The sequence below is a fragment of the Excalfactoria chinensis genome, chromosome 15 (assembly GCF_039878825.1).
Source record: "Excalfactoria chinensis isolate bCotChi1 chromosome 15, bCotChi1.hap2, whole genome shotgun sequence".
Taxonomy (NCBI): Eukaryota; Metazoa; Chordata; class Aves; order Galliformes; family Phasianidae; genus Excalfactoria; species Excalfactoria chinensis.
The window spans coordinates 10,852,769-10,876,572 of record NC_092839.1 but is presented as its reverse complement, the minus strand read 5'-3'; the positions used below and the strand labels follow the sequence as shown (position 1 = coordinate 10,876,572).

General features: G+C 53.6%; 1 protein-coding gene across 2 annotated transcripts in view; it reads right to left on the bottom strand.

The window, feature by feature from the left end:
• PMEPA1 (prostate transmembrane protein, androgen induced 1) overlaps positions 1-17,073 on the bottom strand; it is a 32,091-nt gene extending 15,018 nt beyond the window's left edge. The window contains exon 1 of one of the 2 annotated variants that reach the window (XM_072349885.1): positions 16,548-17,073. In XM_072349885.1, the coding sequence (XP_072205986.1) occupies positions 16,548-16,650 (103 nt within the window). In that variant the 5' untranslated portion in view covers positions 16,651-17,073. The remainder of the gene's footprint in view (positions 1-16,547) is intronic. The other variant, XM_072349884.1, reaches the window with a different exon arrangement.
• Positions 17,074-23,804: the final 6,731 nt, after the last annotated feature.

The following is a 23,804-nucleotide window of genomic DNA, read 5'->3' as shown; positions in this document are numbered from 1 at the left end:
TTTAGGAATTTCATTTCCTGCTTGAGCAAGTCCTGTTGAAAGAGGCAATTACCAAATTTGTTTCTAGTTATAGAAATAGATGTTTGTTGCTGCCCACATCTGTTTCGACAGACGAACCGCCAGTCGCGGATGCTCCGTGGAGAGCAAACACTGCACCCAGGGAGGGCTCTGCCACCTCTGCACAGCGCGAGCACCAATTAAAGGCGGTGTGTGGCAGGGGAGACCTGGCCTTGGCATGGCAGGGCACACACCTGCAGCTCAGGGCGGGCTGTGAGCCCCCAGCTCCCACCTGCTGCCTCTGATCGGAGGGCAGGCAGCATAGCAGCTCCAAGTCACACAACTGCAGGGGCTGGAAGGGACCTCTGGAGATCACTGAGCCCAGCCAATGTTCCCTGGGGTCAATTGTACAGGAAAGCATGCACAGCAAGAGACACCACCACCCCCTGGCAGCTGTTCCAGCACTGCCAGCCCAATGCCAGCACCCAGCTGTCCAGGACCCTGCAGTGGCACGGCCCCAGTGGCACCCACATGGCCAGGGGCAGACGGGTGTTGAAATGCAAATTGAGCAAGCTGGCCAGAGCCATGTTGAGCTGCATGGAAACCAGATTTGCTCAGCTGTCAGCAGGACACCTCTCCTTTCTGTACCTCTTTTTAAGTGCTGTTATCTTCCCTAGAGCTCAGCAGCTTTTGCTTGCACAAGGAGTGATGTTTCACAAGGGCAGCTACTTCCAAGGAACAAATACAACTTTATGTTACAGTCATGCACTGCACAAAAAATGCCAGACGCGGGCAAATGCTCACACATACACACTGCATTTGGTCACTGCCATACTCAATTTCAACTCTAGATCTGGTCTGACCACTAGACAGGAGGGAATGTATGTGTGCACTCCCATGCAGGTACATGGAAAAAATAAATGTATTCCTGTACACATATGCAGGTCAAGGCAAATGGGGAAGGTGAGTAAAACCATCCCAAGTCTGGCTGAATTAAGAGGTAACAAACCTCAACCTTGATTGCAGCAACAGCCCTAGAAAGATTTTAAAGAACTCCTGCAGCAGATACACTGGAAGAGCCATATTCTGCTGCGTTGGTTTGCAACTTTTTAAGCAGACATAAAAAAGCATCTTTTCTGCTTGGTAAAGCCAGCAGTGCGTGCTGAACAGGGCTGCTTCCCAAAGCCCGGGCTGGTGTGGGCTGGTGTTCCTCTCCTCCAGCCAGGCAGGAGGAGATCCCCCACTCCACCCATCCCATCCCATCCCATCCCACCCACCTGCACCCCTCCTTTGTCCCACTCCCAGACCTTTCCCATGTGGCGCAGCCACCAGAAGGCAGATTGATGACACGGGGCCACAGTGGAAAATTGACAGCCTCCCGGTGAGGTCAGCGCCCACAATGGGCTCTGGGGGAGGCCGCCGGGATGCGGCCATGGCGGTGAGGACCCCTCAGCTCCCCGTGCCCTACAGCCCTGGTTCTGCAAGGAGGGGACGTCCTGTTCTGCTTCAGTGGCCACCGCGGGCGACCACCACCTGCCCACAGGGACAGGGATGGGGACAGCAGCTGCCATCACTGCTGGGGTGGAGGAAGACTTCGGAGGATGGGGAAGAAGAGCACAGAGGGGAGGATTATCCAACAACACAGCTTGTCCCCTTTTCATTGCATTTAACAATAAAGCAGTAGCTATAGCAACGGGGTTAATTAATGCGCCCTATTTGCATAACTAAAACTCTGGCCCATTCAAACCTCGCTGATATTTTCATTCTTAAACCTGGCCCGCAAGGCTGTGCCCTTATCACGGGGAGCACAAACAAAACCATCTCCATATGCACCAATAAACCCACTGATATCTGCACACACCGCTGGCTCCACCGCTCCTGCAACTCGACCTGCGGCGGGGCTGCAGGGGATGCACTGCACATACCTTTATCCCTCCAAAAAGCATTAACATCTGTGAATACACATCCTAAAAAGAACAACAGAAACGGGAACTGAAGCGTCCTTCCAGAAATAAAACGGGGGAACAGCGGTTTTTTCAGGGATGGAGGGAGGAAGGCGCATTCCAGGACAGAGGGGTAAGGAGACAGGCAATGCAAAGGGCTCAGACTATCGTATAACCAGAGGGGGAAATGTCTTCTCACCACAAACATGCATCTGCATGATGTCTAGACAGTCATAAAAAGGGCAATTAGAGTACTGCAGGCTGCAGTGAGCTGATGTCTCCTCTCTCAGCCTAAACAGTTGAAACACACTGCGCTAACTTCGACAAAAAATATATAGGGGGAGAAAGACACGTCTGTGAGGAAAAACGTTTTGAAATTCAGTTTTAAATAAGCCGGTAAATGAATTCAACCTTGTCAAATCTTTGCCTTATAACATATCAAATATTCCGCCTGCGTCCTGTCTAGACTGCGATAACAAAGGGCATTTAAAGCCCTGCAAGATGCGCTGACAGAGTGGCCATTTAAAGATGCAGTATTGCTTTCCCCATCTAAAGCGATTTGTCAGATGGAGTTGAAATGAAAACGATAAGCAATCACCCCGCTTCGCAACCATTTAAACAGGAAAAAAAATAACAAAAAAAAATAACCAAATGCCCACAGCCTGCAGATATAAATCCCGCTCAAGTCGTCCCAATGTATCATCCCAGCAGGATTTGTCTGGCAGCTGCTTATTATTTTTATTCCTCTACTCTGAGCCGCCACTACCTTTGCCTATCGCACACATCTCTACACCCCAAGCGGGTTAAGTTTTCAAACAACTTTGGTGTGTTAAGTGAAGTAAAGCGATGCTTTGTGGACAGACACTGAAAACTGTGAGGGACAACAATGAAAAGGATTGTTTTTTGCCGTGTACTTGTAAGCTGGAAGGGGAGCTGCCTGACACAGCCAAGCACCAGTTGCCATCGCTGACCCACTCAGCCCAGCCACTCCTGCCCACAGCACAGCAGAACAAATCTGAGCAACACCACGTTTTTACTTCTTACTGACAAACAAGGGTACTCTGGGAAAAGCAGAAGCAGATACAACCCTGCCTAATAGCGAAACACTCCTCCCTTCCTGAGCTTCATCAGCAGCCGGAGAACCAAGATCTCAACAAATAAATGCAAAGTAGGGCTCAGCAGACTGATGCTGCAGCTCCGGGCTCTGGCAGGGAACCTGAGGGCGGCCCCATGCAGGCAGTGCAGCACCGATCTCCGGGCTTTGCTGCAGGGCTGAGACAGAGCACAAGGAGGGCACACCGGGGCACAGCACCCCTGTGGCACAGCCACCCCTATGGCACAGCAGCACGGCTCAGCCCAGGGCAGGAGGGAGTGCAGTGAGTTCAGCGCCGGGGTCACGGCAGCTCCTCGCCCTCCAGCATCCCACCGGCATCTCATCTGCACCTCCCTCTGCCTCCCCACCCTTGTTTCTTAATTATTATTTTAATAAGAGCGTTTCCAACTTCACTTGCTCATTCCACAATAGCCCAAGGGCTACAACTGTTCATTAGGTGGAATTTCTGTTTTAATTGCACCGACACAGATGTGTAGGTTATCTGGAAGACATTACTAAAATGAGCAGTAAAGAATAGGGCTGGATGCTTTCCTCCTGTACGGAGAGATTCACTTAGCACATTCCCCACACAAAATGCATTGCTGGGCCCTTTGCGGGTGCCATGTTGGACTAGATGATCTTGTAGGTCCTTTTCCATCCCTGTGATTCTATGATTCTGTGGTTCATACGTGCATAACCTCACACCTTACAACCAAGGACTGGCCTTTAGGAAGCCTTTTTCCAGGAGCAGAAGTCAGTCTGTTCTCACCATACATACATATATATACACACATTTAATCATTATTATTTCTGACCTTCACTAGGATCTGGGAGCACCAAACCCTGCAGGAGCAAAGAGGTGTCACTGCTCCTGAGCTGTGCCCAGCAGCCCCCACACCTCATTCTGTCCCCTCGCTCCACTCTGAGGCCCCAGGCTCAGGTGGGACCCTGCCTGCCCCCTGCACAGCACTGTGCCACCAGACATGGCTGTGCTCCATACAAACCCCACCGCCCAGCAGTGCTGTGGCTGCAGCTGTCAGACCAGCTGTGGGCTGTGCAGGAGCTGCTCTGCAATTCGTGCTGGCAAGAGCCAGACAGCCCTCAGCCCTGGACTCACCGAGAAGTGGCTGCCCGTGTTAGTCCTATTTGAAACTTCTGTTTGAGTTCCATTCGGTCACCCTTCACACATCACACTGTGCACAAACACAAGATGTGTTAGCATCTACAACAGCAGACCCAGCAGCATGTCACTACACCAAGAGCATTGCCTAATAAGGATTTTGGCGCTCTGAAAGTATTTAATAGATTTTAATTCAACAATAAAAAGTATGAGCTTGCTGATTTTTAGTTACGTCCTCTTGCCAGGAGCAAAAAGGAACAGCAACAACCTTGCCACCAGTTCTGCCATGCACACTCCCCTCCCATCCCTCCAGCCCCATGGGGCACCAGGTGCACCAGGCTGTGGCCACCGGGTGGGACAAACACACACCACAGGCTCAGGTCCCACCTCTGAACACAGATAGAAGCCATACAGAGCATTCTACTTCAGCACAGCTCTGCTTTGATTTTGAGCTGGGGGAGTGCCAGAAGTGCAGGAAGGCTGAACTAAGGAATACAGTCTTTCCTGTGCTGCGACGGGACTTGCTTTGCTTTATGTCTGCTGAAAACCTTTAATGTTCCGCTATCCTACTTTAACAAAACCCTGAGACTGAAGCATCTCGTGCTAAAATTCAAGAGACAGAAGTGCATCAGTACCATCCGTTATTTCTAAGTGCTTTGCTCAGGCTCGACTTGGTTTGGTGTCTTGGTCCTAGATGCTTTTTGGCAGTTTGCTCTAGACTTCCTGGCAGGGGCTAAAAGGTTTTTATTTAGCTGGTGTCAGCTGAGCATCTGTGCCTGGGAGAAGTGGAGCGGGGGTGATCCCGACTGCCTTGCAGAAGCACATTTCCTTCTGGGTGCTGCCCAGGTGCTGTTAAATCCCCACACGTTTGGGTTGTGGGGTATCTCCATCCCAGGCCAACATCTCTGCCCGGTGCAGCCTCAGCCTCTGCCCCACAGCCCTGCAGCTCCTGACACCACGCGGGAATTATTTCGGGTACCACGCACGGGGAGATTGACGGATCCTACAGCGAGGCTTTATCAGCAGTTTGCAGCTATGGAAACAAACCAATTTAGACTAATGTAACAAAATACCCAAACTGACAACAATGAAATAAAGGGCGAAGCCTACGGGTGTTTTCACAGGGGAGTGTGGAAGCGAATGCAGCGTGACCCAACTGCTGGGAGCTGGGTGAGGCCTGCATAGCAGCTGGGACAGACTGCCCCCAGCCTCCAACAGGCAATGCATTTTCACCATGTCATATTCCTTGCATGGTGAATCCCCTTTTATGCAAACCCTCTACCCCACCCTCTTATTTTTAAGCGTGCAAGTGCTGCAGCTCTTCCAAAATCAGCTCTCTGATGGGGCACCACTGTAGAGAAGCCCAAATCACAGGGCAAGGCTATGGGTGCAAGCTGCACAACCATCACAACAACAAGCATCTCCTGCAAGAATAACAGCATGAGAGCACAGCTCAGGGCAGTGTGACACCGGGTCTCCAACACAAAACCCCACACAACAGCTGTGCCAGGAACCCATCGCTCCCCAGCACACACAGCACCTGCACCACAACATTCCTCACACCATGCCCAAGTTCTGCAGCTTTTCTGCATAAGCAGAGGCTATTTTGCTGTACAGCCAAATTGAGCCACCAGGCTCAAAAGAAAGCAACTGAAATAATTACTTTTTTTTTTTATTTCATGTTTGGTTAGGACTTATACTAATAAATGCTTCATAAAAGCCCAGTCAGTGATTTGTAGGCATTATAAGCATGTTAAAGATCCGTGTGTGGTTACAAGCAAAGGTCATAAGCCCTATTGACTTTGAGGGCTCTATAAAATTGATTAGTTGTTTATTAAAAGCATTTATTCATCGCTTGTAAATACTTTATCCAGTTGGCTCTTCTCTAGCCATTTAGGATACCACACTTAAGCAAAGACTCCTTACTTGTGAGGTATTCTCATAAACTCAGACCTAAATTGAGGGAGAGACCCACAGATGTTACGATGCCTTCTTAAAACAGCAAAGGCAGCTTTGCAAACAGCGGTAATCCCAGACAGACTCAGCAGGGCTTCCAAGGCCCCATTCTGTGTGTCCTGCAGGCCCCATTCTGTCCATCCTAAAGGTCTTGGGATCCTGTTTTGTCAGCCCCTTACATGCTGAGCCTCCACAATTAGATACTGGCATCTCCTGAAACACAGCACTTCCCCGGTGTACCTGGGATGACCAAATGACTTGGACTGCTGAGAAAAGCTGAACAGGCAGCATGGCATCCCGCAGGGGATGCAGGAACACCTGCACGCACAGTTCCCTTTATGAATTCCACAGGGACTGTCTGTCACTGATAAGGGTTAATCACTACTAATTAGTACCTGCCACAGTCTGATTCCAAGAGTCCTGCTGGCCCATACAGCTGCCTTTAATCCCACACCACAGCCAAGGCTGCCAGAGCCGCAGCCACACCGCAGCTCCCAGCACCGCGCCAGTCCTCCTCCGTCAGGCTGGGAGAAGCCACTTTCCACACAGCCAGGAGTGCTGAGATAAGCAACTTTTTCACCCTGATTAAGGGTCGGAGAGCGGCTGTAAATTACTGCAGCAGCTAACTAGCTTTGGCTCCGCAGGCTCAGTCAGCTCACTGATTTCAAGTCACACTGATTTAGAGGACCAACTCCAGATGTACGGCAAATCGATCCTTCAGGCACAGGAGGCACCGAGGAGCTGCTGTGAATGCAGGAGCTGCTGAGCTGACAGCCCTGCTGGGTGGGTGCAGAGCAGCCGGTGCAACTTCGGGCAGTGCCTGACCAAGGTGCGTCCAGCAGAGGAACCGACTGGGGATGATTTACCTTGGGATCAAAACATCAGCCCCACTTCTTGCAGCCGATGTGCTGAAAGGCACTGAACGTTAAACAGAGGCAAAAAGTACCAACCAGCAACATCTGGAACTTATCCTTCCCTGCCTCTGCAAGAAAACAAGAATCACACCCTATTCTTTTTAAGAAAGAAAACTGATTATATAGAATTACAATGCTGCAAGGGGAGAAAAGCAGAGATTTTCTTTGAAACTCTGTTTAGACAATTAAAAAGGGATCATTTCAAAGAAGAAACAAATCGTATCTCAGCTTCTCCCACCCCGTCTCAGTGCCAGCTTTCCTCCCATGTGTTGGCTGAGACAAACCGAGTTCTCATTCCTACAAGACCTTCCGTAAGCTAGAGGGATAACCAGCTCCCATCCTAACTGGTTGGAGATGAACCAAAATAAAACCCCACCGTTCCTTCAATTTGTGGCAGGAAGGTTCAGAGGAGCCTCGCTTCCCGTGGAGAAACACCACCTGGGGACCAGTTGTCCCAGAGAGGAAGGGTCAGTTGTTACCCAAGAGAGCCGATGCTCCGTCTCTCCCAGCAGAAGAACGGAAAGGCTTTAAATATAGAAACAGGAAAGCCTATCTGGATTACTGTAAGGATGCAGGGTCAAAACACGACACCCTTCACTTCCTCAGGCCCCCGGTGACAGCCTGCCCTGAGCCCAGGGCCCACAGAGCAACCTCCCAGCCCACGGAAGTGCCTACAGCCACTGAATTACCGACGGAACCGCGTCGAACAGGCTGCAAAACAAAGCGGCAGCTCTTGGCACACACACTGTCCGGCAGGCACAGCTGCAGGAGCTGCACGTTTCTCACCTGCTGGCAATAACAGCCCCAATAAAACCACCCTGTGACCCGGCTGTGCCGTGCCAGGCAGCTCAGTGATGTGGGGTGAACTGGCAGGCACACACAGGTGAGGTGCAGCCAGTCCTCCACTGCCTTTCCAACAGCGCAGAGCTGCAGGAGCTGATGGGTATGTCTGGATGGGAACAAGGCTGCTCCTAGCACCACTCCCATTCCTTGGGCTCCTCTGCCCTCCGTGTCCCCATCTCCCCAGCAACATGGATGGGTTGCAGGACTTCACTGGGACGCTGAATTCAGAAGCCGTAAAATCACTGCGCAAAAAATTACAACTATTTTTGTAGCAGCCAATTAAAGCTCGTATTTAGGTCCCCTTGCATAGCCCTGCATTACATAAAGCAATTTTTCCACTCGAAATGTAGATTTTTAAAGGTCGTTCTGCTTAATTTAATAAAGCCTTAACTTGGGTCTGCAAATCTGTGGAAGCAGAAGCAAGGAGGACGCATGGCTGCAAGAGGTGGAGCCATCCCTCCAAAGCAGACAGCAGGAATTGGGGGGGGGATGAAAAGCATCTCCTGAGCCACAGACCCGCTGAGCCTGGAGAGCACTTATGGTGTGAAGTGCAGCAGAACCCCACGGGCAGGACAAAAGAGAAATTCCTGAACATCTGCACGGGGCTGTGAACCCACTTGAGGCACTGTGCTGCACAGCAGGGCGCACCACCAGCCTGAGCCCACCCTGCCACGCTCCCTCATCTGGGAGGGCCTCTGTCTGCACAGTGCTTCCGTCTTTATACATGTGGGCAAATATATGTGTATACACACACACACACACATATATATATGTACATATGTATAAACGCACACATATAAACGTACTTAAGCTGCACTAATAAAAAGCACATAGTGAATTATTAAATGGAGGCTGACCGTTATGTTTATGGTTCCTTACAGCTCAGGACTGGATGGCAAGTCAATGGATGCTCAGTCATATTTATCAAGAAAAAACCATGAAATGTGAGGATTAAGAGCCATCAGCAGAACAAACGGCACATACCCCACTGAATGCCCCACACATAGGCACGTACTGCAGACCTGGCTTCACACTGAGCCCTTCCACATGGCAGCTCCCACTGCACAGGCTGAAGAAAAGAGCCCCAGAGTGAGATTTCTGTGTGCTATACCGAAAACTCAAGGCTCTAAATTGTGTCAAGGTCAAGGGCAGAAACACAGGCAGGGCAGGAGCTGCTCCAGGACAGCGGTGAGACATCCCACTGCAGGGACGCCCAGGACACCTGGGGACAGTGACAACACCGAGCCCAGCCCTGTGCCTGGTTATCACCAGCTATAACCCTAACAATCCCAGCACCACCCAGGAGCATTGCAGGGAGGATCTCCCAGCCCCATCTGCACAGAGCAGAGCCCGGGCTCACCCCCAGCACGGCCAGAGGCAGACAGAGGTGGCAGCAGCTTTGGGACAGGGCCTGGAATCGCTCATCCCAGCACTCTGCACTCAGACATCTTTCAGGAACTCACCCAAACAGCTCAGCTCCCTCCCCACCTGCCCTGCAGGTAAATCCAGCACACTGCTTGTGCAATGCATTGACTTAAAGCCAGGGCAGAGGCAGCGAGCTGTGCAGACAGCAGGAGAGGCTTTCAGCAGTCTGGGTCACTTCCCTCTGAAGCACAACATGTGTCAGGCCAGCTCTGGCTCTCTCAGTGAGTGTGCAGCAGGACAGTCACGGCCTTCAAGGCTTCGGCCAAAGGACAACAAAGACACATTGCCAAATGTGCACTTCTGGCCTGGCTGCTTTCTGTGGCTATAAACCCCAACTGCCTCCTGCTCACACCCAGCTCACACCTGAGTGCCTTCCCCAGTTCCCCAGCAAAATTCTCAACCCACCAAAACCCAAACGGTGTGATTCTGAAGCAAATGCAGCCAGAATTGCTTTTGACATCAGTTAGCAGGGGGAAAATTAATGCTCGCGAAGAGTGAAATGGGACAGAGATAGAAGAAAGCTGTTTCGCATGATGCCGGTCTCCCTCTCCCTTGGGTTTCAGAGCACTTCTTCAGATGCATCAGGCAGGAAAACCAACTCACCTGAGCACCACCATCTCTATGGAGATTGTCACACAGCCATTCAGCATGACGTGCAAATAAGAAATGCTACCACTCACTAACAGCAACTAAATTACATATTAAGCCAAAATCTGAATATAAAAGATATAGAGTGAGGTCTGCCATAGCGAAGACCAGGACTTGGCCACTATGAACACACACTGTGCATGTTCACATCTGCATCTCAAGGTTATGGGTAATAGCAAAGCAGTTATGAAGGGGAGCTCCTTAGGAGACGAGCTAGACAATTAATTTCTTGTATCAGACCCACGTTAGCATTTAAATAGAGCCTACTGTAGCAATCTTTAGCAATGCGCAGATGTGGTTTTTGAGTAATGGTTAGTGTTACTTAACTGGTTATACTCACTAATGTAATTGACACCTATTCCATCATCCTTAATACACCCACTTCTTTCTCCGATACCATAAATAGATTAGAAAAGTTTCTGCAGATGGCCATGACCCCATTTGTTTGTGCACTTAGCCATGTATGAATCACTCTTGGCTTGTAGCAGCACTCTGGAATTACTGAAAGATAACTAGTCGGCACAGACACCAATAAATGAATCATGCTTTCCACAAGACCAAACCTTTGGGCTTTTACAGACTCCAATTACAAAGTAAGAAGAAAAGAACAAAGAAATTACTCAGTCTATTTGCACAAAGTCATGCAGAGTTGATTCATAGTTTTGCAGAATTATTACTGACAACCATTTGTAGGGGCTTCCAGTAACAAACCAGCTACTTAACATATGGGGCAGAATGAAGGGAGGGGAAAAATCCCCACACCACGTCCTGCATGTCATTCTTGAAAACTTGTATTGATCCCTGTGCAAGGGCCTCTTTTCACTGCCACTACGTTCCGAGCCTGGGGGTTAAGCAGCTCTCATTCTCCAAGGCTAAGCTGTGTTTGGCTGAGTTGCTTGGGCCAAGTTGGCAAATGTGGGAAATCCTGTTGCACCTGCTGAAGTGCCCACGCCTCATGCCAGCAAAACACTGCACACACACAGCTCCTCGTCCCCATGTGCATGAGCAGGGCCTCAGGAACGGATCACAGAGCTGACACGTGCAGAAACACATTTCTAAATGCACATTCTTGGGTATATACTGCACGTTACAGATCAGCCAGTCAGAAGTACTCCATTAAAGATATGTGCGAGACTGAATGCACTGAACACAAATGTGTGAACCACTTGGAAGGACTGTGGACATCCACCAACACTGACAACTTGTGAGGCGAGTTTCTGAAGATGTGCAAGATCTTTATGTAATGCACCGCCTGTGACAACACCAACACACCGCAGACAGAACGCCCCGCTCTGCACGCAGCATCAGTCCAGTCCTGCACCGGCTGGAAATCGGAAGTCAGTTTACTTGCAGGAGACAGGTGACTCTCCATCAATTACAGCCTTAGCAATATTATCCTCCTTGACACGCTCCACGAGCTGTGCTGAGTTATATGGATCCGTAGGTGATGTGGGGCATAGTGCCTGCCTGACCCACACAATAAGCACCAGTGCATCAAGTGTCACAACTGCATCTGCAGGTCACACGGCCACGCTGCCCTGCATCCAGCCCATCAGCATCCCGCCCCAGAAACGGATGCAGAATGATGAGGATGAATTCCAGCAGCAGGTCGCTGACAGTTCGGACCAGGATGCAGCAGATGAGTATATGCTATGATTTGTCTCAGGCAGTGCCATACCCTTTGTACTCTAAGGCCCATCCCTGCAGGCTGACTGCTTGCAGGTGAGTGGTGCAGCCTTTCTGCATGCCAGCTGAGCTTGCTCTGTGGATTGCTGCCAGCCTTATATATCTCGAATCAGAGCTCAGGAGAGGATAAAGCCAGCACCACAAGAGCAACTACAGAGCTCTGAATCCACTGGGGAGCACTTATCTATTTGTCCTTCACTCATAAGGCCACTGATTCCCCAGCAGAGGGAAGCCCTACTCAAACTGGCTGCAAGAAGGAATGATGCCACACAAGATTTAAACAAAAACCTTAAGCCCTCTTTACAGGAATAAGCAGAGTTTATCTGAGAATGTGCTGTAGATGAGCAGGGAAGAAAAAGGTTCCCACCGGCACCACTAGAGCAGCAGGCTGTCTTCAGAAAGCTTCTGCTCGCTAGACTCAGGGTGCAGCAGGAGACCACAAGGCTGCATGTGCCAAATGGGAACATCAACTTCCAGGTGTATAAAAAGCAAACAAGTCAGGAATTTGCGATGCTGGGTGGGTGCTCTGCTCAACGTTGCAGGCCATAGTGCAGCAGAAATGCTTCTCACATTGGAGATGTTTCAGAAGACTCCCAAAGCTTTGATAATATTTAACATCTCTACTAATTTCCTTTCTGGCGTAATCATGAATGTACCACAGTAGCCAACAGATCTGGGATGAAGTACAAGTTCTAGCTGGCTGCAAAGCAGGCAGGAATCCTGTGTGCTCGCACTGTTTTCTCCCACAACATACCTCTGCAAAACTGACTTACAACGAGAAAAGAAATGGTGAAACTGTCATTACAAAGAAGCGCTTTAAACGCAGATCAAAGTGCCGCCTTGGAAGCCGTATTCCTGGCCAAACTATCAGAGCTCTCCTGACTCTCAACAGTTCCCCAAATCCTTCCATTTGGACCATGAACTACAGCTGAAATTTATCTGCTCTAAAAAAAAAAGCACAAGAAGTCACAAGTCCTTCCTCCGACTACCAGCCACTTCTCTCCCAACTCCATTTTATACCACTTTTTCATAGTGCTCCATCAATTAACTTTCACAAACAGGTTCACACCTGTGTGCACACAGATGCTGCCCCAATGCTGCAGCCCATCTCCAGCGTTTCCTCCCCAAGTAATTACAGAATGATCCCATGGCAATTCGGCCACACAGACGGAACGAACGCTGCATCCCCGCTGACACTAATGACCCCCTTGCTTTATGGCTGCCTGGCAGTGTGCTGGTGGCATGAACAAAGTTTCTGCCCAACTACAGCCCTGCTCATCCCTCCTGCGGGCAGAGATGCACCACCAGCAGGTGCCCCAAGTCAGCACCAAGGGCTGCAATGACCCAACAGCACAGACCTCCCTGCAGGCAGTGAGCGAGGTGCGAGCCAGTTTGTCAACGAAAAGCCACTGCAAATAAATGACCTTTTTTAGCTCACAAGGGTTACCAAATTCTGCCAGATGCCATTACCTGAAACAAGACCAGCAGGGACGACGGCACAGCGAGTTACTCAGGAAAGCAGCTGGGCTGTAATTATGCCTATTAGTGACACCATGTACTTTGGTACTTCCCTTGAAAAGGTCTCCTTGTGTCTACCCATTTATAATTTAGGTTTACAAATTCATTCCCAAGCTGGATTTAACTTGCCACTGACTCTCAGCACTGGAAAGCTAAAAATGTTGGCATGTTGGGTAAGCAACAGCAAATAAAAAACAATAAGGAGAGAGAACACTCCTCTGTAGGCACTCCTCTCCATCTGCAAAGCAAGCGGCTCATTTATACACTAAGCATCTCGAGGTGTGCCAGACCCCCCGGAGCTCCTGGCTCTGAGGGACACAGTGTGGGTGCTGTGTGTCACAACTTCAGGGTCACCACAGTCACAGTCAGCACCCGCAAACGGCACCGGGTGAAATGATTGCAGGGTTGGGTGAGGGCTGGACGATATGCTGCCCCTGATACAGCCTGCAGCCCCCATGCCCTGCTCTGCACCTCCTGCTGGGGCAGCCCCAGCTATGCCACATCCCTGCACTGTGCTGGCCCTGGGCACCGCTGCTGTGTGTGCAGTAGGGTCCTGCTGCAATGCCATCCAGGTGTTCACCCAGAAATAATAATAATAATAATAATAATAAAAGCTGGACCATTTTCTTCCCATTTCCTTCACTACGCCTTTTCATTCTCCCATTCAGCCCTGATTATAGCAGCAGGATTACATCACTGCTCAAGGGCACCAAACCAAGTCTGGCTTTATGACCCCAGTGCTGCAGGACTGGAGCATGGCCAGCCCCCAGGCCAGCGCCCGCCCCCACCCTGCTCCTCACAGGCACCCCTGGGGATGATGCTGACCTGCACACGGAGCAGCGCTGCCTGCAGGGACACATGGCACTCTCCTGGCTTCGGCTGCAGCCAAACTGAGAACCACAACCGGAGCACACTTAGAGAACGCTCTACATCTTCCTAACGCACTCAGCCTCCCTACAGCCTCCTGCAGGAAACATCGCAGGAGGGAGGAAAAAAAAGTGTTACCCACTGCTCCGAGCCAGGCTGTAGCTGCTGCTGACACTGTGTCAGGACACAGACATCGCTGCCAAAGCGCAGTCTGAAGTGGGAAGGAGACGTGATCCTCGCTGCAGCCATCAGCACTGTTTGTTACTAAACCCAGGAATGCAAAAACCTCGAAGCCCTCACTCCAGGCAGAGCTCCCACCGGTGCCGCCCAGCACAGCACAGCACCATGGCTCCCAGGCAGCCCCCAGCACCAGCACAATCCCTGCACACCCACACCCAGAGCTGCCCCATTCCTGCACCAAACACCTTCCCGGTGCCCCATCTCCTCCAGCAGCTGAACCCCTTTGGGAACTTGCCGAGGGGTCTGACGCAGTCCTGGCATGGGTGATGTCCCCGTGGAGATGGTGGGATGCTGCAACACCCCCCCGGCGGCAGCGATGAGCTCCCTGGCACACACTCAGTCTGTCACCCACCACACAATGAGTTCTTTACGGACTCTTCTGACACCAAGCTCAGCCCTGACCAATGTCACTCCTCAGAAGCAATTCAATACCATTGCTGTACCCAGTGCTGCCCAGCACCGCTGCGTGGGCTCGGACTCTCCTTCCCCTTCCTCTCTGCAGGGCACAGCTGCTGCCCGCTGCTCAGGAAGAGCCAGTGAAGAAGCGTTCTGGGGGCTCAGATATGGGGTTAACCTAACGAGAGAGCTAAATTAGTTTACAGCTCTGTCACTATCTCAAAGCCTTCCTGCCTGGGAACTTCTGGCTGGGAACTGAGATGGCATCAGATGGGAGCTGCCCAGAGGTCCCCTCAGAGCTGTATTAGAAGAATAAATACAAACAAGTGACTCGGGGAGCATAAAGCCATACTATGACTTTCTGTGAGGGCAGATTGGGCTCAGCTCTTCCCTCCCCTCCACAGCCGGTCTATCAGGTAACAGCTCCTGCAGGACCACCACAGCCCACCCGTGCAACCACGGTGAGCAGCAGCAGGAAGGTAAATGATACTGGTGACAAAGGGGAAGCCCGGGATGGACAGGCGAGCAGCCCCACCATGCAGCCCAGCCCCAGCAGCTCCGGGGTTTGAGCACAGCGTGGGCAGCACTGCAGGGACAGCCCTCAGGACTGCAGGCACTGCATCCCACTAAGCCCACGTCAGAAAATGCAGAAACAAAACCCAAGATGCTATCTCTAAGGAGTATGAAATTCAAAGCTGGGGTGGTTGCAACAAAACCTCACGGCAACAGAGCGGGAAGCAGCTCTATCTCCAGCAGACATTGCCCGTGTCAGCTCCCAGCGCTGCCACCAGCCCAGCCCGGCACCGGGCGCAGCCTCAGCCCCGCAGCGCTGCTGGCACCCAAGGAACGGTCCTCATTATTTACCCGCCGCTATTGGTATGCACATCCCGCCCGGCCGCTGGAGTCAGGGGAGAAGAATGGTCTATTCAGTACCGGCAGTGTTAATAAAATCAGGCAAATCCAGCTTAGTTTTGTCTGAACACGAATGAGATTAAATCAAGATTAAACGCACGCAGTACAAAGGGAACGGTTTATGCTAAAATTCAGAGTGAATCCATTTTAGCACCCGGCGGTGGAGCCGCCCCCAGCTCTCCCGCAGGACGCGGACACCTGAACCCAACGGCGGCGGAACCGGAGACGGCGGAGGCTGCCCGGCATCGGGCTGTGCGTGGCGCTGCTCACGGACCCGCTGCGGGAACAGCACGGACCGCCAGCAGCGCGCCCGGTGCCATCAGCCGGCACCGAGAGAACCCAACATCCCGCTGGGACGCACAGCCTTCCCGAGCCTTTGGGCCAGTTAGCACCGCATTTAAATCCTAGAGCACCGCGCTGACAGCCCGCCTGGCCCCACGATCTTTCCCTGTACAGAAAAACCCCTCCGGTTTTCAGTCCCAGAGCAGCCACCGCGCCTCGTTCCTCGGCAGTGCCATCCTGCGCCGCATCTCCGCGCAGTCCATCCCCGCAAGGCAAAGAGCAACAGAACGGCGGTACCGGGCCGGGCGCTGCGCCTTCCTACTCTGCGCGGGCCGACAAAGATTCATTACCAAAGGCGAGCAGCCTTCATAAGGGACGGGAAAAAAAGAAAAAGAACCAAAAAAAAAGCCCCACAACGACACCGGGAGATGGGGCTGGGGGGGCTCCGATCCGCGCCTCCTCACGCCGAGACAGGGGGAGGGCCCCGCGGGGCCGGGGGAGCCCCGGCAGAGGGGGGTCGGGGCCGCGGGCACCGCGCGGGGGAGGCGGAGCGCAGCGCAGCGCACCTTCGGCCGCGGCCCCGCCGAGCCGCCGCCACGCGTGGGGAGCGCAGCGCGGCCACAGCCCCGGGAACTTCCCCGGCCCCGCTCCCACCGCCCGCTGCCATCCGCACGCCCAACCCCGGAGGGCCGCAGGACGGTACTTACTGATCTCCATGCTCTGGAACAAAGACCTTTTGCAGTTGCATGTGCAGGACACATTGGGCTGAATAGCGACGGCCGTGCTGTTCAGACCCATTAAGTTATACATTTAAAAAAAAAAAAAAAAAAAAAAGGAAAAAAAAAAAATAAAAAGAAGGCGACGGCGACACACACACACCACACACACAACACACACCACACACACAAAGCACTTCAGGGCCGCCGAGCGCTCCCCGGGCAGCACCACATAAAGCCGGGGCTCCTCCTCGGCGCGGGGGGGGCGGGGGGAGGGAAATGCAGCTGCGATTAAAAATTGGAAATCACAACCGCGGCGCAGCGCCCCCCGCAGCGCCTTCGGCCCGGCTCGGCTCCGCCCGGCTCGGCTCCGCGCCCCCTCCGGCCCGGGCGGCGCAGCGCTGGGCCCGGCCCGCGGCAGCCCCTCACTTTTGTGGGGCGCGGCGGAGCGGCGCGGCAGGAGCGCGGCCCGCCCGCTCCCCGCTCCCCGCTCCGCTCCCGCCCCCCGCGCTCATTCACGGCCACGGGGACGCGGCCGCGCACCGCCGCCGCCAGCCGCGGGCGGGCCCCGTGACGTCAGCGCCAGACGGGGACTGCCCCGCGTCCTCGCGCCGCCGCCGTCGGGGGGGAGGAGGGGGGGGGGGGGTGATAGTGCGGGGAGGGCACGAAGGAAGGGGGGCGGGCGGGCGGCTCGACGTGCGGAGCGGGGCCGGGGGGACGGAGGCCTCGAGCGCCGCGATCCGAAGGGAAAGAAGGGGGAAGGGAACGGGGCTGTTCGCTCCTCCGGATCTCAACCCATATCGCTTTACAACGGAGCAGCCCCGACCGCTTCTAAAAAGGAGAAAAGGAAAATACTCCATCTGCTCCCCGGGGGCAACACGTGCCGGGGGTCAGCACGGACAGCGCGGACCTTCTTATCCCGGAAAGGGACCCGGCGTCGGGTGCACCGCGCAGGTCACGCTCGGAAGCTCCACCCGGTACCCCCCGACTTGTTCGATTTGTCCGTGGTGGTTTCCAACCCCTCGGTAACGATGTGCCTGCGCTCTGCAATGCGAAGTTGCCTGGGGAGATTCCTGGGCGCTGCCAGGCTGAGCTGCCCCTCTGTGCCAGCCGGCAGTCACCATCCCGCGGAGCACCGGGACGCCGTTTTGTGTGTTCAAGGCCTTTGGCAGCTGAATATTAGAGACCCGATCCCAATGGGCCTCACTTGGTGTCCCCAAAAGGTGGCTGTGAGCTCAGCCACTGCCTGCAGCTGGCAGCATACGAGCACAGGGCATGGTGACAGTACGGTGCTAGCCCTGCAGTGCCAGCCCCCCATTCAGGCCATGCAGCCCCTCAGCTTGCAGGGCTCTGCAGGAGGAAGGCTGCATGGGAGGAAGGCTCTGGTTGCAGAGACAGGCTGCTGCAAGTCCACACATTGCCCTCACCTTGCAGAAGACAAAGCAGAACGGTCTGCAAGTCGATGCTGGCCTACAAACACCCCAGTTCCTGCTATCCCGACTGCATCGGAACCACTCGTGTGGCTTTACAACAGTCAGCATTTTTCCACTGTGATTTAAGAACAAATAATTAAAGTCATCCTAGATGGGCTGGTAAAATCAGTGTACCTCAGCTAACTGAATGCTCTGCAGTAACACCTCCCCCCCTACTCCCACAGCGCTCAGGGCAGAACCACACACTGCAGTGCTTCTCGGTGCATCTCTGCATTCTGACGCCTGAGCTCCATCCCAGCTGAGCTCAAGCTCCTTGGACAACCCAAAGTCCAAAACAAAGGACAAAACAAAGTCATGCTTCAGTCTTTGCTTTCACTCGTCGTGGCAGCACTTCAGCGTAACAGATTGCAGTGACCCTGCATCATCATTGCAGTGCAATGCCAGGGCAGACTGATAACCATAACTGGAAAGAAGAGGGCCATAATAGACACAAGTAATCCTAAAAGTTAAATCATCTTCGCAGAGTGGTTGAGGAGATCTAAAGAAACACAAAGACAGCTCCCCAAAGGTTTGTTAACCAAACAGCTGTCCATGGAGGAGATGGAATATCTCACAGCATTACTCTTCGGATTAACATTGAATAGATACGCACCGACGCAACAGGGCAATAGTTACCATGGTGAATAATGTTATATTATTTCCCATTTATTTCTAACAGTCCCAGCCATGGTTCCCTCTTTCTGGTGACTAACCTCTTCATTTAGGTTTATAAACTGTTTGGGACGAGGCACTCCAGTGCTCTCCCTGGCAGCAATACTGAGATCTGTGCAGAGAACAGTGCTGGGCAGGGATGGTGCCCGGCAGCCCCTCGCTTCCCTCTGCAAGTTTGCACAGATTGCTCTTATGTACGATTTAAAGCCCAGCAGCCATTCAGAATTAATTCCTCAGCAGACGAGCCCTCATTGTTGTCTGGAACATCAGACACATCTTCCTTCTCACAGTCCATCCTCTGCAGTTAAGCGCTGCGAACCACCACAATCAAGCTTCCACCTCTGCAGTGCTCCCCCGCGTCTCCGCTAATGAATTGTGGCTCTGCTGCTCCCGTCCTGAGCCCCGTGTTGTCCAGCTGCTCCCACACAGCACCCCCATGCACAAACCCTCTGCCCCAGAGTGCTGCCCCAGCACTCCCGATAGCTCCATGCCTGTCGCTGTCACGGCAGAGCGGAGCTCAGTGCAGAGCAGCACAGGACGCTTCCACCGCAGCGGTGCCCACCGGAGCACAGCCCCGCTCCAGCCCCAGTCACCCTCACGGTTCCCCAGACGAACGCGTTTTATTTTCTTGCACAGAAAACCAAAACCAGTAAAACCAAGCAGGGAATTTGGGGCGGTCTTATGCGGGGCCAGGATCCCCGCAGGCCCCTTCTAACCCGGGCTATCCCGGCACTCAGCACGTGAAATAAAGCAGCAGCGCTGGGGAACGAGTCTCCGAGCGCCCGGACGTGCCACAGCCCCGCGCTGCTCTCGGAAGCCCGGCGGCCCCAGGGAAGCGCAGTGAGCCCAGGGAAGCGCACTCAGCCCATGGGCGCAGCGCGGTGCGGTCCCTTTAAGGGCCCCAGACGCCGCGGGGGCGGCCCCAGACGGCGCCCGATGTCACGGGCGGGCGTTCCCTCGCCCTCCGCATGTAAACGACGCTCAGGCTCGGCCAATCGGAAGTGGGAAACCCGGCCGTCGGGCTCCGGACGGGCCAATGGGAGAAAGGAGGCGGGGCGCGCCCGGCCATGTGGGCTTTCCGTCCACGTGGGGCGGGGCCGTGACCGCGCGGTGACCCGCTGCGTGACAAAGGCGGCTCGGCGTCCCGCACCGCCGCGTGGAGGGTCCGACCGGCGGGAGCGGCGGGGGGCGGCTGCGGGAGGGGCCGAGATGAGATGAGCTGAGCCGAGCCGCGCGGAGCTGAGCCGAGCCGCGCTGCGGGGCTGGTCCGCTGTGCGGCGTGTGCGCTGCGGGCATCCCGCGCAGATCGCGCCACGCGTGGCCCCGGCACCCCCGTCCGCTCGGAGCTCGGCACCAGAGCGACGGGAACACAAACAAACGGGCGGACGAGCGGAGAGGGAGGATCCTGGAAGGCGGACGCTCCCATAAGTGCCTTTTCCGTAACTCTATTGACTCAGCTGCTGCGGTGACTTCAGCCCGGCGATCGCCTGACGCGCCCAAAGCTCCATCCGTCCCCTGCGTGACGGTGCGAGCCTCCGTGCGGCTTCACCTCCGTGCGGCTTCACCTCCGTGCGGCTTCACCTCCGTGCGGCTTCACCTCCGTGCGGCTTCACCTGCGGGCTGTGCTTCCCTTTGCTTGGGAACGGCCGTCAGCCCCGCGCCGCGTATCGCCCCGCCTCGAGGTGGGCCGCAGTCCCGTCCCCCCCCCCCCCCCGCAGCACCGGGTACAGCTGCGGTCCCGGCCCGGCCCGGTGCGCTGCGGGCACCGCGGGGGGATGTTATTTTTCGAACGCCAAGAGTTATAATGTCAGTTAAAACCAAAGGTTCTGCTTCTGCAAATCTGTCCCTGCTGGATTTGCGCAGCTCATCCATCGCCAGTGTTTCCAAGGAAACCAATGTGCCCTGTTCTCACCGAACCAAATCTCACTATTAAAACAATTACAAACTTAATCTGGGTTCTCTTCCTTGCTCCCTCCTCTCCTTTCGCTATTATCACAGGTGTTTTAATTAAAAGCATGATAGCAATAAGTATTTTACACGTACATAGGCTACGCCATAAGTTACCTAAAGGAATCTTGACTCCAGATTATGATAACTGGGAATCAGATCCACTTCAACAGCTGGGTAAAAACAAGTGAGCGGGACTCTTGCTGAGCTGGTGACAACCATTGGTCCCAAAGGCTGCCCGCCGGCTGTCAGAGCTCAGGGTGCTGCTGGGACTGCAGCACTGCTGTGTCCCAATGCAGCCAACAGCCCCAGTTGTAGCTGGGCTGGCAGTGCAGGCCAGAGCTATGCAGCCTGCTGCCCTCTGTGTCCTGCAGCTGTGTGGCCAAAGCCAACCAGCAGCTTGCACTCTGTGCCCCAAGGGCTGTGGGACACAGCAGGGTCAGGCCTGGCAGCCTTCCCCGTCTGTGGTGTGTTTGTAGGGAGCCCCTTCAAACAAATTTGAGCCCCAGGGACCAATGCCAGGGAGCTTAAAGCCTCGAAGCACACACAGAGCTTGGGCTCTTTGTGCTCAGTGCATTTTGCTGGCTTGATCTGAAGAGGCAGCACACAGATCCGGGCACGGGGCTGCTGAGGAGAGGGATCTGCAGGTCAAGAGGCTCCTGAAAAGAGGAAGCCGGCTCTGAGCAGAAGTGAATGCCACCAGGAAGGCAGCAAACACAGCCCTGCTCTTTGTTTCCCTGCATTGTGCTCTGCCTGCCGTGCTGACTGTGCTGCTCTGTTCCCTTGTGCACAGCTCCACTCCTGTGACCAGGGACTGAGCAGGGAGGAAGGAGCAGTCGGCACCAAGACGTTTCATCTGCATCCAGGAGCTAAATCCATCCCCAGCTTGTGTGCTGCCCTGAATCTCCAAGGAGCAGAAGGGAAACGTGGCCCGGGCGGCTTCCTCTGCCATTGTCTGAGCGGTGGCAGAGGGCAGGGGACAGGGACAGCGTGTCTGGGGACAGTGTCTGGGGCACTTCCAGCTCACCCCGTGCCCGGCGGGGCTGACTTTGCAAAGCTCCCTCCGGGGGGATGCAGCGCAATGAGTGTTGCTCACTGCTCTGTGCGCCCCTCGGGGCACTGTGTGTTGCTGTGTGCTCCTCACAAACACAGAGTTATGTGAAAGAACCTCCAGCTTTGCTAGTATCCCATCCCACACAGAACGTGATACCCTCCCATTCATGCACACTTCCCACCGCTCTGACACACAGCACTGTACAAGCAATGAAAGCATACGGCACGTCGGCACTCAGAAATGCCCCTTCCTCCAGTGGGTCGGGGTGACTTGGGGTGATTCGGGAGGGTTTTTCCCCCCTTGTTCCAGAAGAGGTTGGAAAATTACTTTCCACCATCTGCCCTGCCAGAGCCGGGAAATATTTGGAATACATTCCATTCTCCTAATGAACATGCAGCAGCAGGGGTGCAGCAAATAAGAGAGAAAATCTTTCTAATGAACAACAAATGAACTAGAGATCAGATCTGCATAGCTTCGGCTTTTGTTGCTTATAGCTTTGGGGTGATTCGTGGAGACAAAAATCAATGGACGTGCTGTAGACCCAGGCCTGGCACGGCGTGCAGGTCTTGCCGTGACCCAAGCCGTGTTTGTTTTGGGTACAAACAGCGACTCTTGCTAGCTTCCTTCTCATTTAATTGAACAGAAGTGGGGGAAGAATTTCTTAAGTATGATTCCTACAAGTCTTGTTAACGCTCTTCAAAACGTGTTGAATTTATAGGATACTGTCAAATGCATATTAGTATTCATGACAAATCGCATTGCTTCCAACTGGGATAGAGCTGTGTCGTGCTCTTTTGTTTAAAAAATAAAACAAGATAATGTGCTCAAAGTGAAGGAAGTGGTGGGCTTTTCTCAGAGAAAGGACCCCAAATTCTTCTTGATCCGTGCTGAGCATGGCCAGAGGTGAATTTCCGGATCCTCCACAGCAGAAATTAAGGGTTTCTCTCAAGCGCTGTGTGTGCCATTATGAATATGCAATTAGCTGTTCCTCTTTTCAGAGCTCTGCCTGCTGCAAACCATCTAGACATAAGCAAGTTTCCACACAATGTTTTTGGTGTCAGCTCCAGCCTCAGATGCTGTGTGAAGCAGTGACCCATCGCAGCTGGCTCCACTACAGAAGCATTACTGAAGCTGTAACCCATCGTCATCAGCAAAACCTTTGTTTGGATCCTGGGAGTTTTCCTCATGCTTCCTTATTGGTGTACTAGTCCAAAAGCTCAAGCCCAAAAATGCTCAAGAAGTGACAAGTGCCACCAAAGAGCTCAAACCACCAGCCCTGCAGCAGCAGCAGCATCTCAGCTGGTCCCTGAGAGGAAAAGCTATGAGAGCACAGGAGCTGCTGCCAGCCCACCTTGAATGTCAGCAGAGCAGGAGCAGCAGGCCAAGAGCAGCACTCCCCAACCATGTTGCTTTGGGTGCCCGCACAGAGATGTCCAACAGATGTTCTCTTAGGAGATACTACAATCACTGCCTACACTGCCCTGACATCCTGCATGGGCACTGCACACTCCTGGCTCCAAAAACACCGAGTTCCTCATGGGAAACATCACCACCAGCTGAGACAGGAGGCTATTTCTACAAGAAAACCACCTCACCCTGCCCTCACAGGTGTCTGAAAGTGCAGAGCTGAGATACACATAGAGCAGCCCAACGTGCAGGTGTGGAGAGGTTACGGGCAGACACACTTTGTTCTACAGACAGGGCAGTCCCTGCTGTGCCCTAAGCAGTCCTCGCGCCCTGTGGGCTGGCTGCAGGAGGGTAGGACAGGAGGTGTACGCCAGCTGTCCTCTGTGCACCTGGCATTTCACCTGGCTGTGTGCTGAGCTGCTGATTTTCTGATGCGTGCATTCCCTGACACTGCAATTCCTTCAAACATCAAACCTGCAGGAAAGCCAGCAGGGCTCTCCTGTAAGAGCATCATGGTGAGGCTTCTTGATTTAATGCCACCTTCTGCATACCTGCTTGCCTTCCTCGCCTTTATTCCTTCTAGATTCCCCCAGTGGAAAAAGGAGCTGCGTTCAGCATCAAACACACCCTGATGGCTGCTTGGTCCCCCCCTGCTCCAGGTCTCTCACGCTGGTGTATGTGTTACAAGGGGGAAAA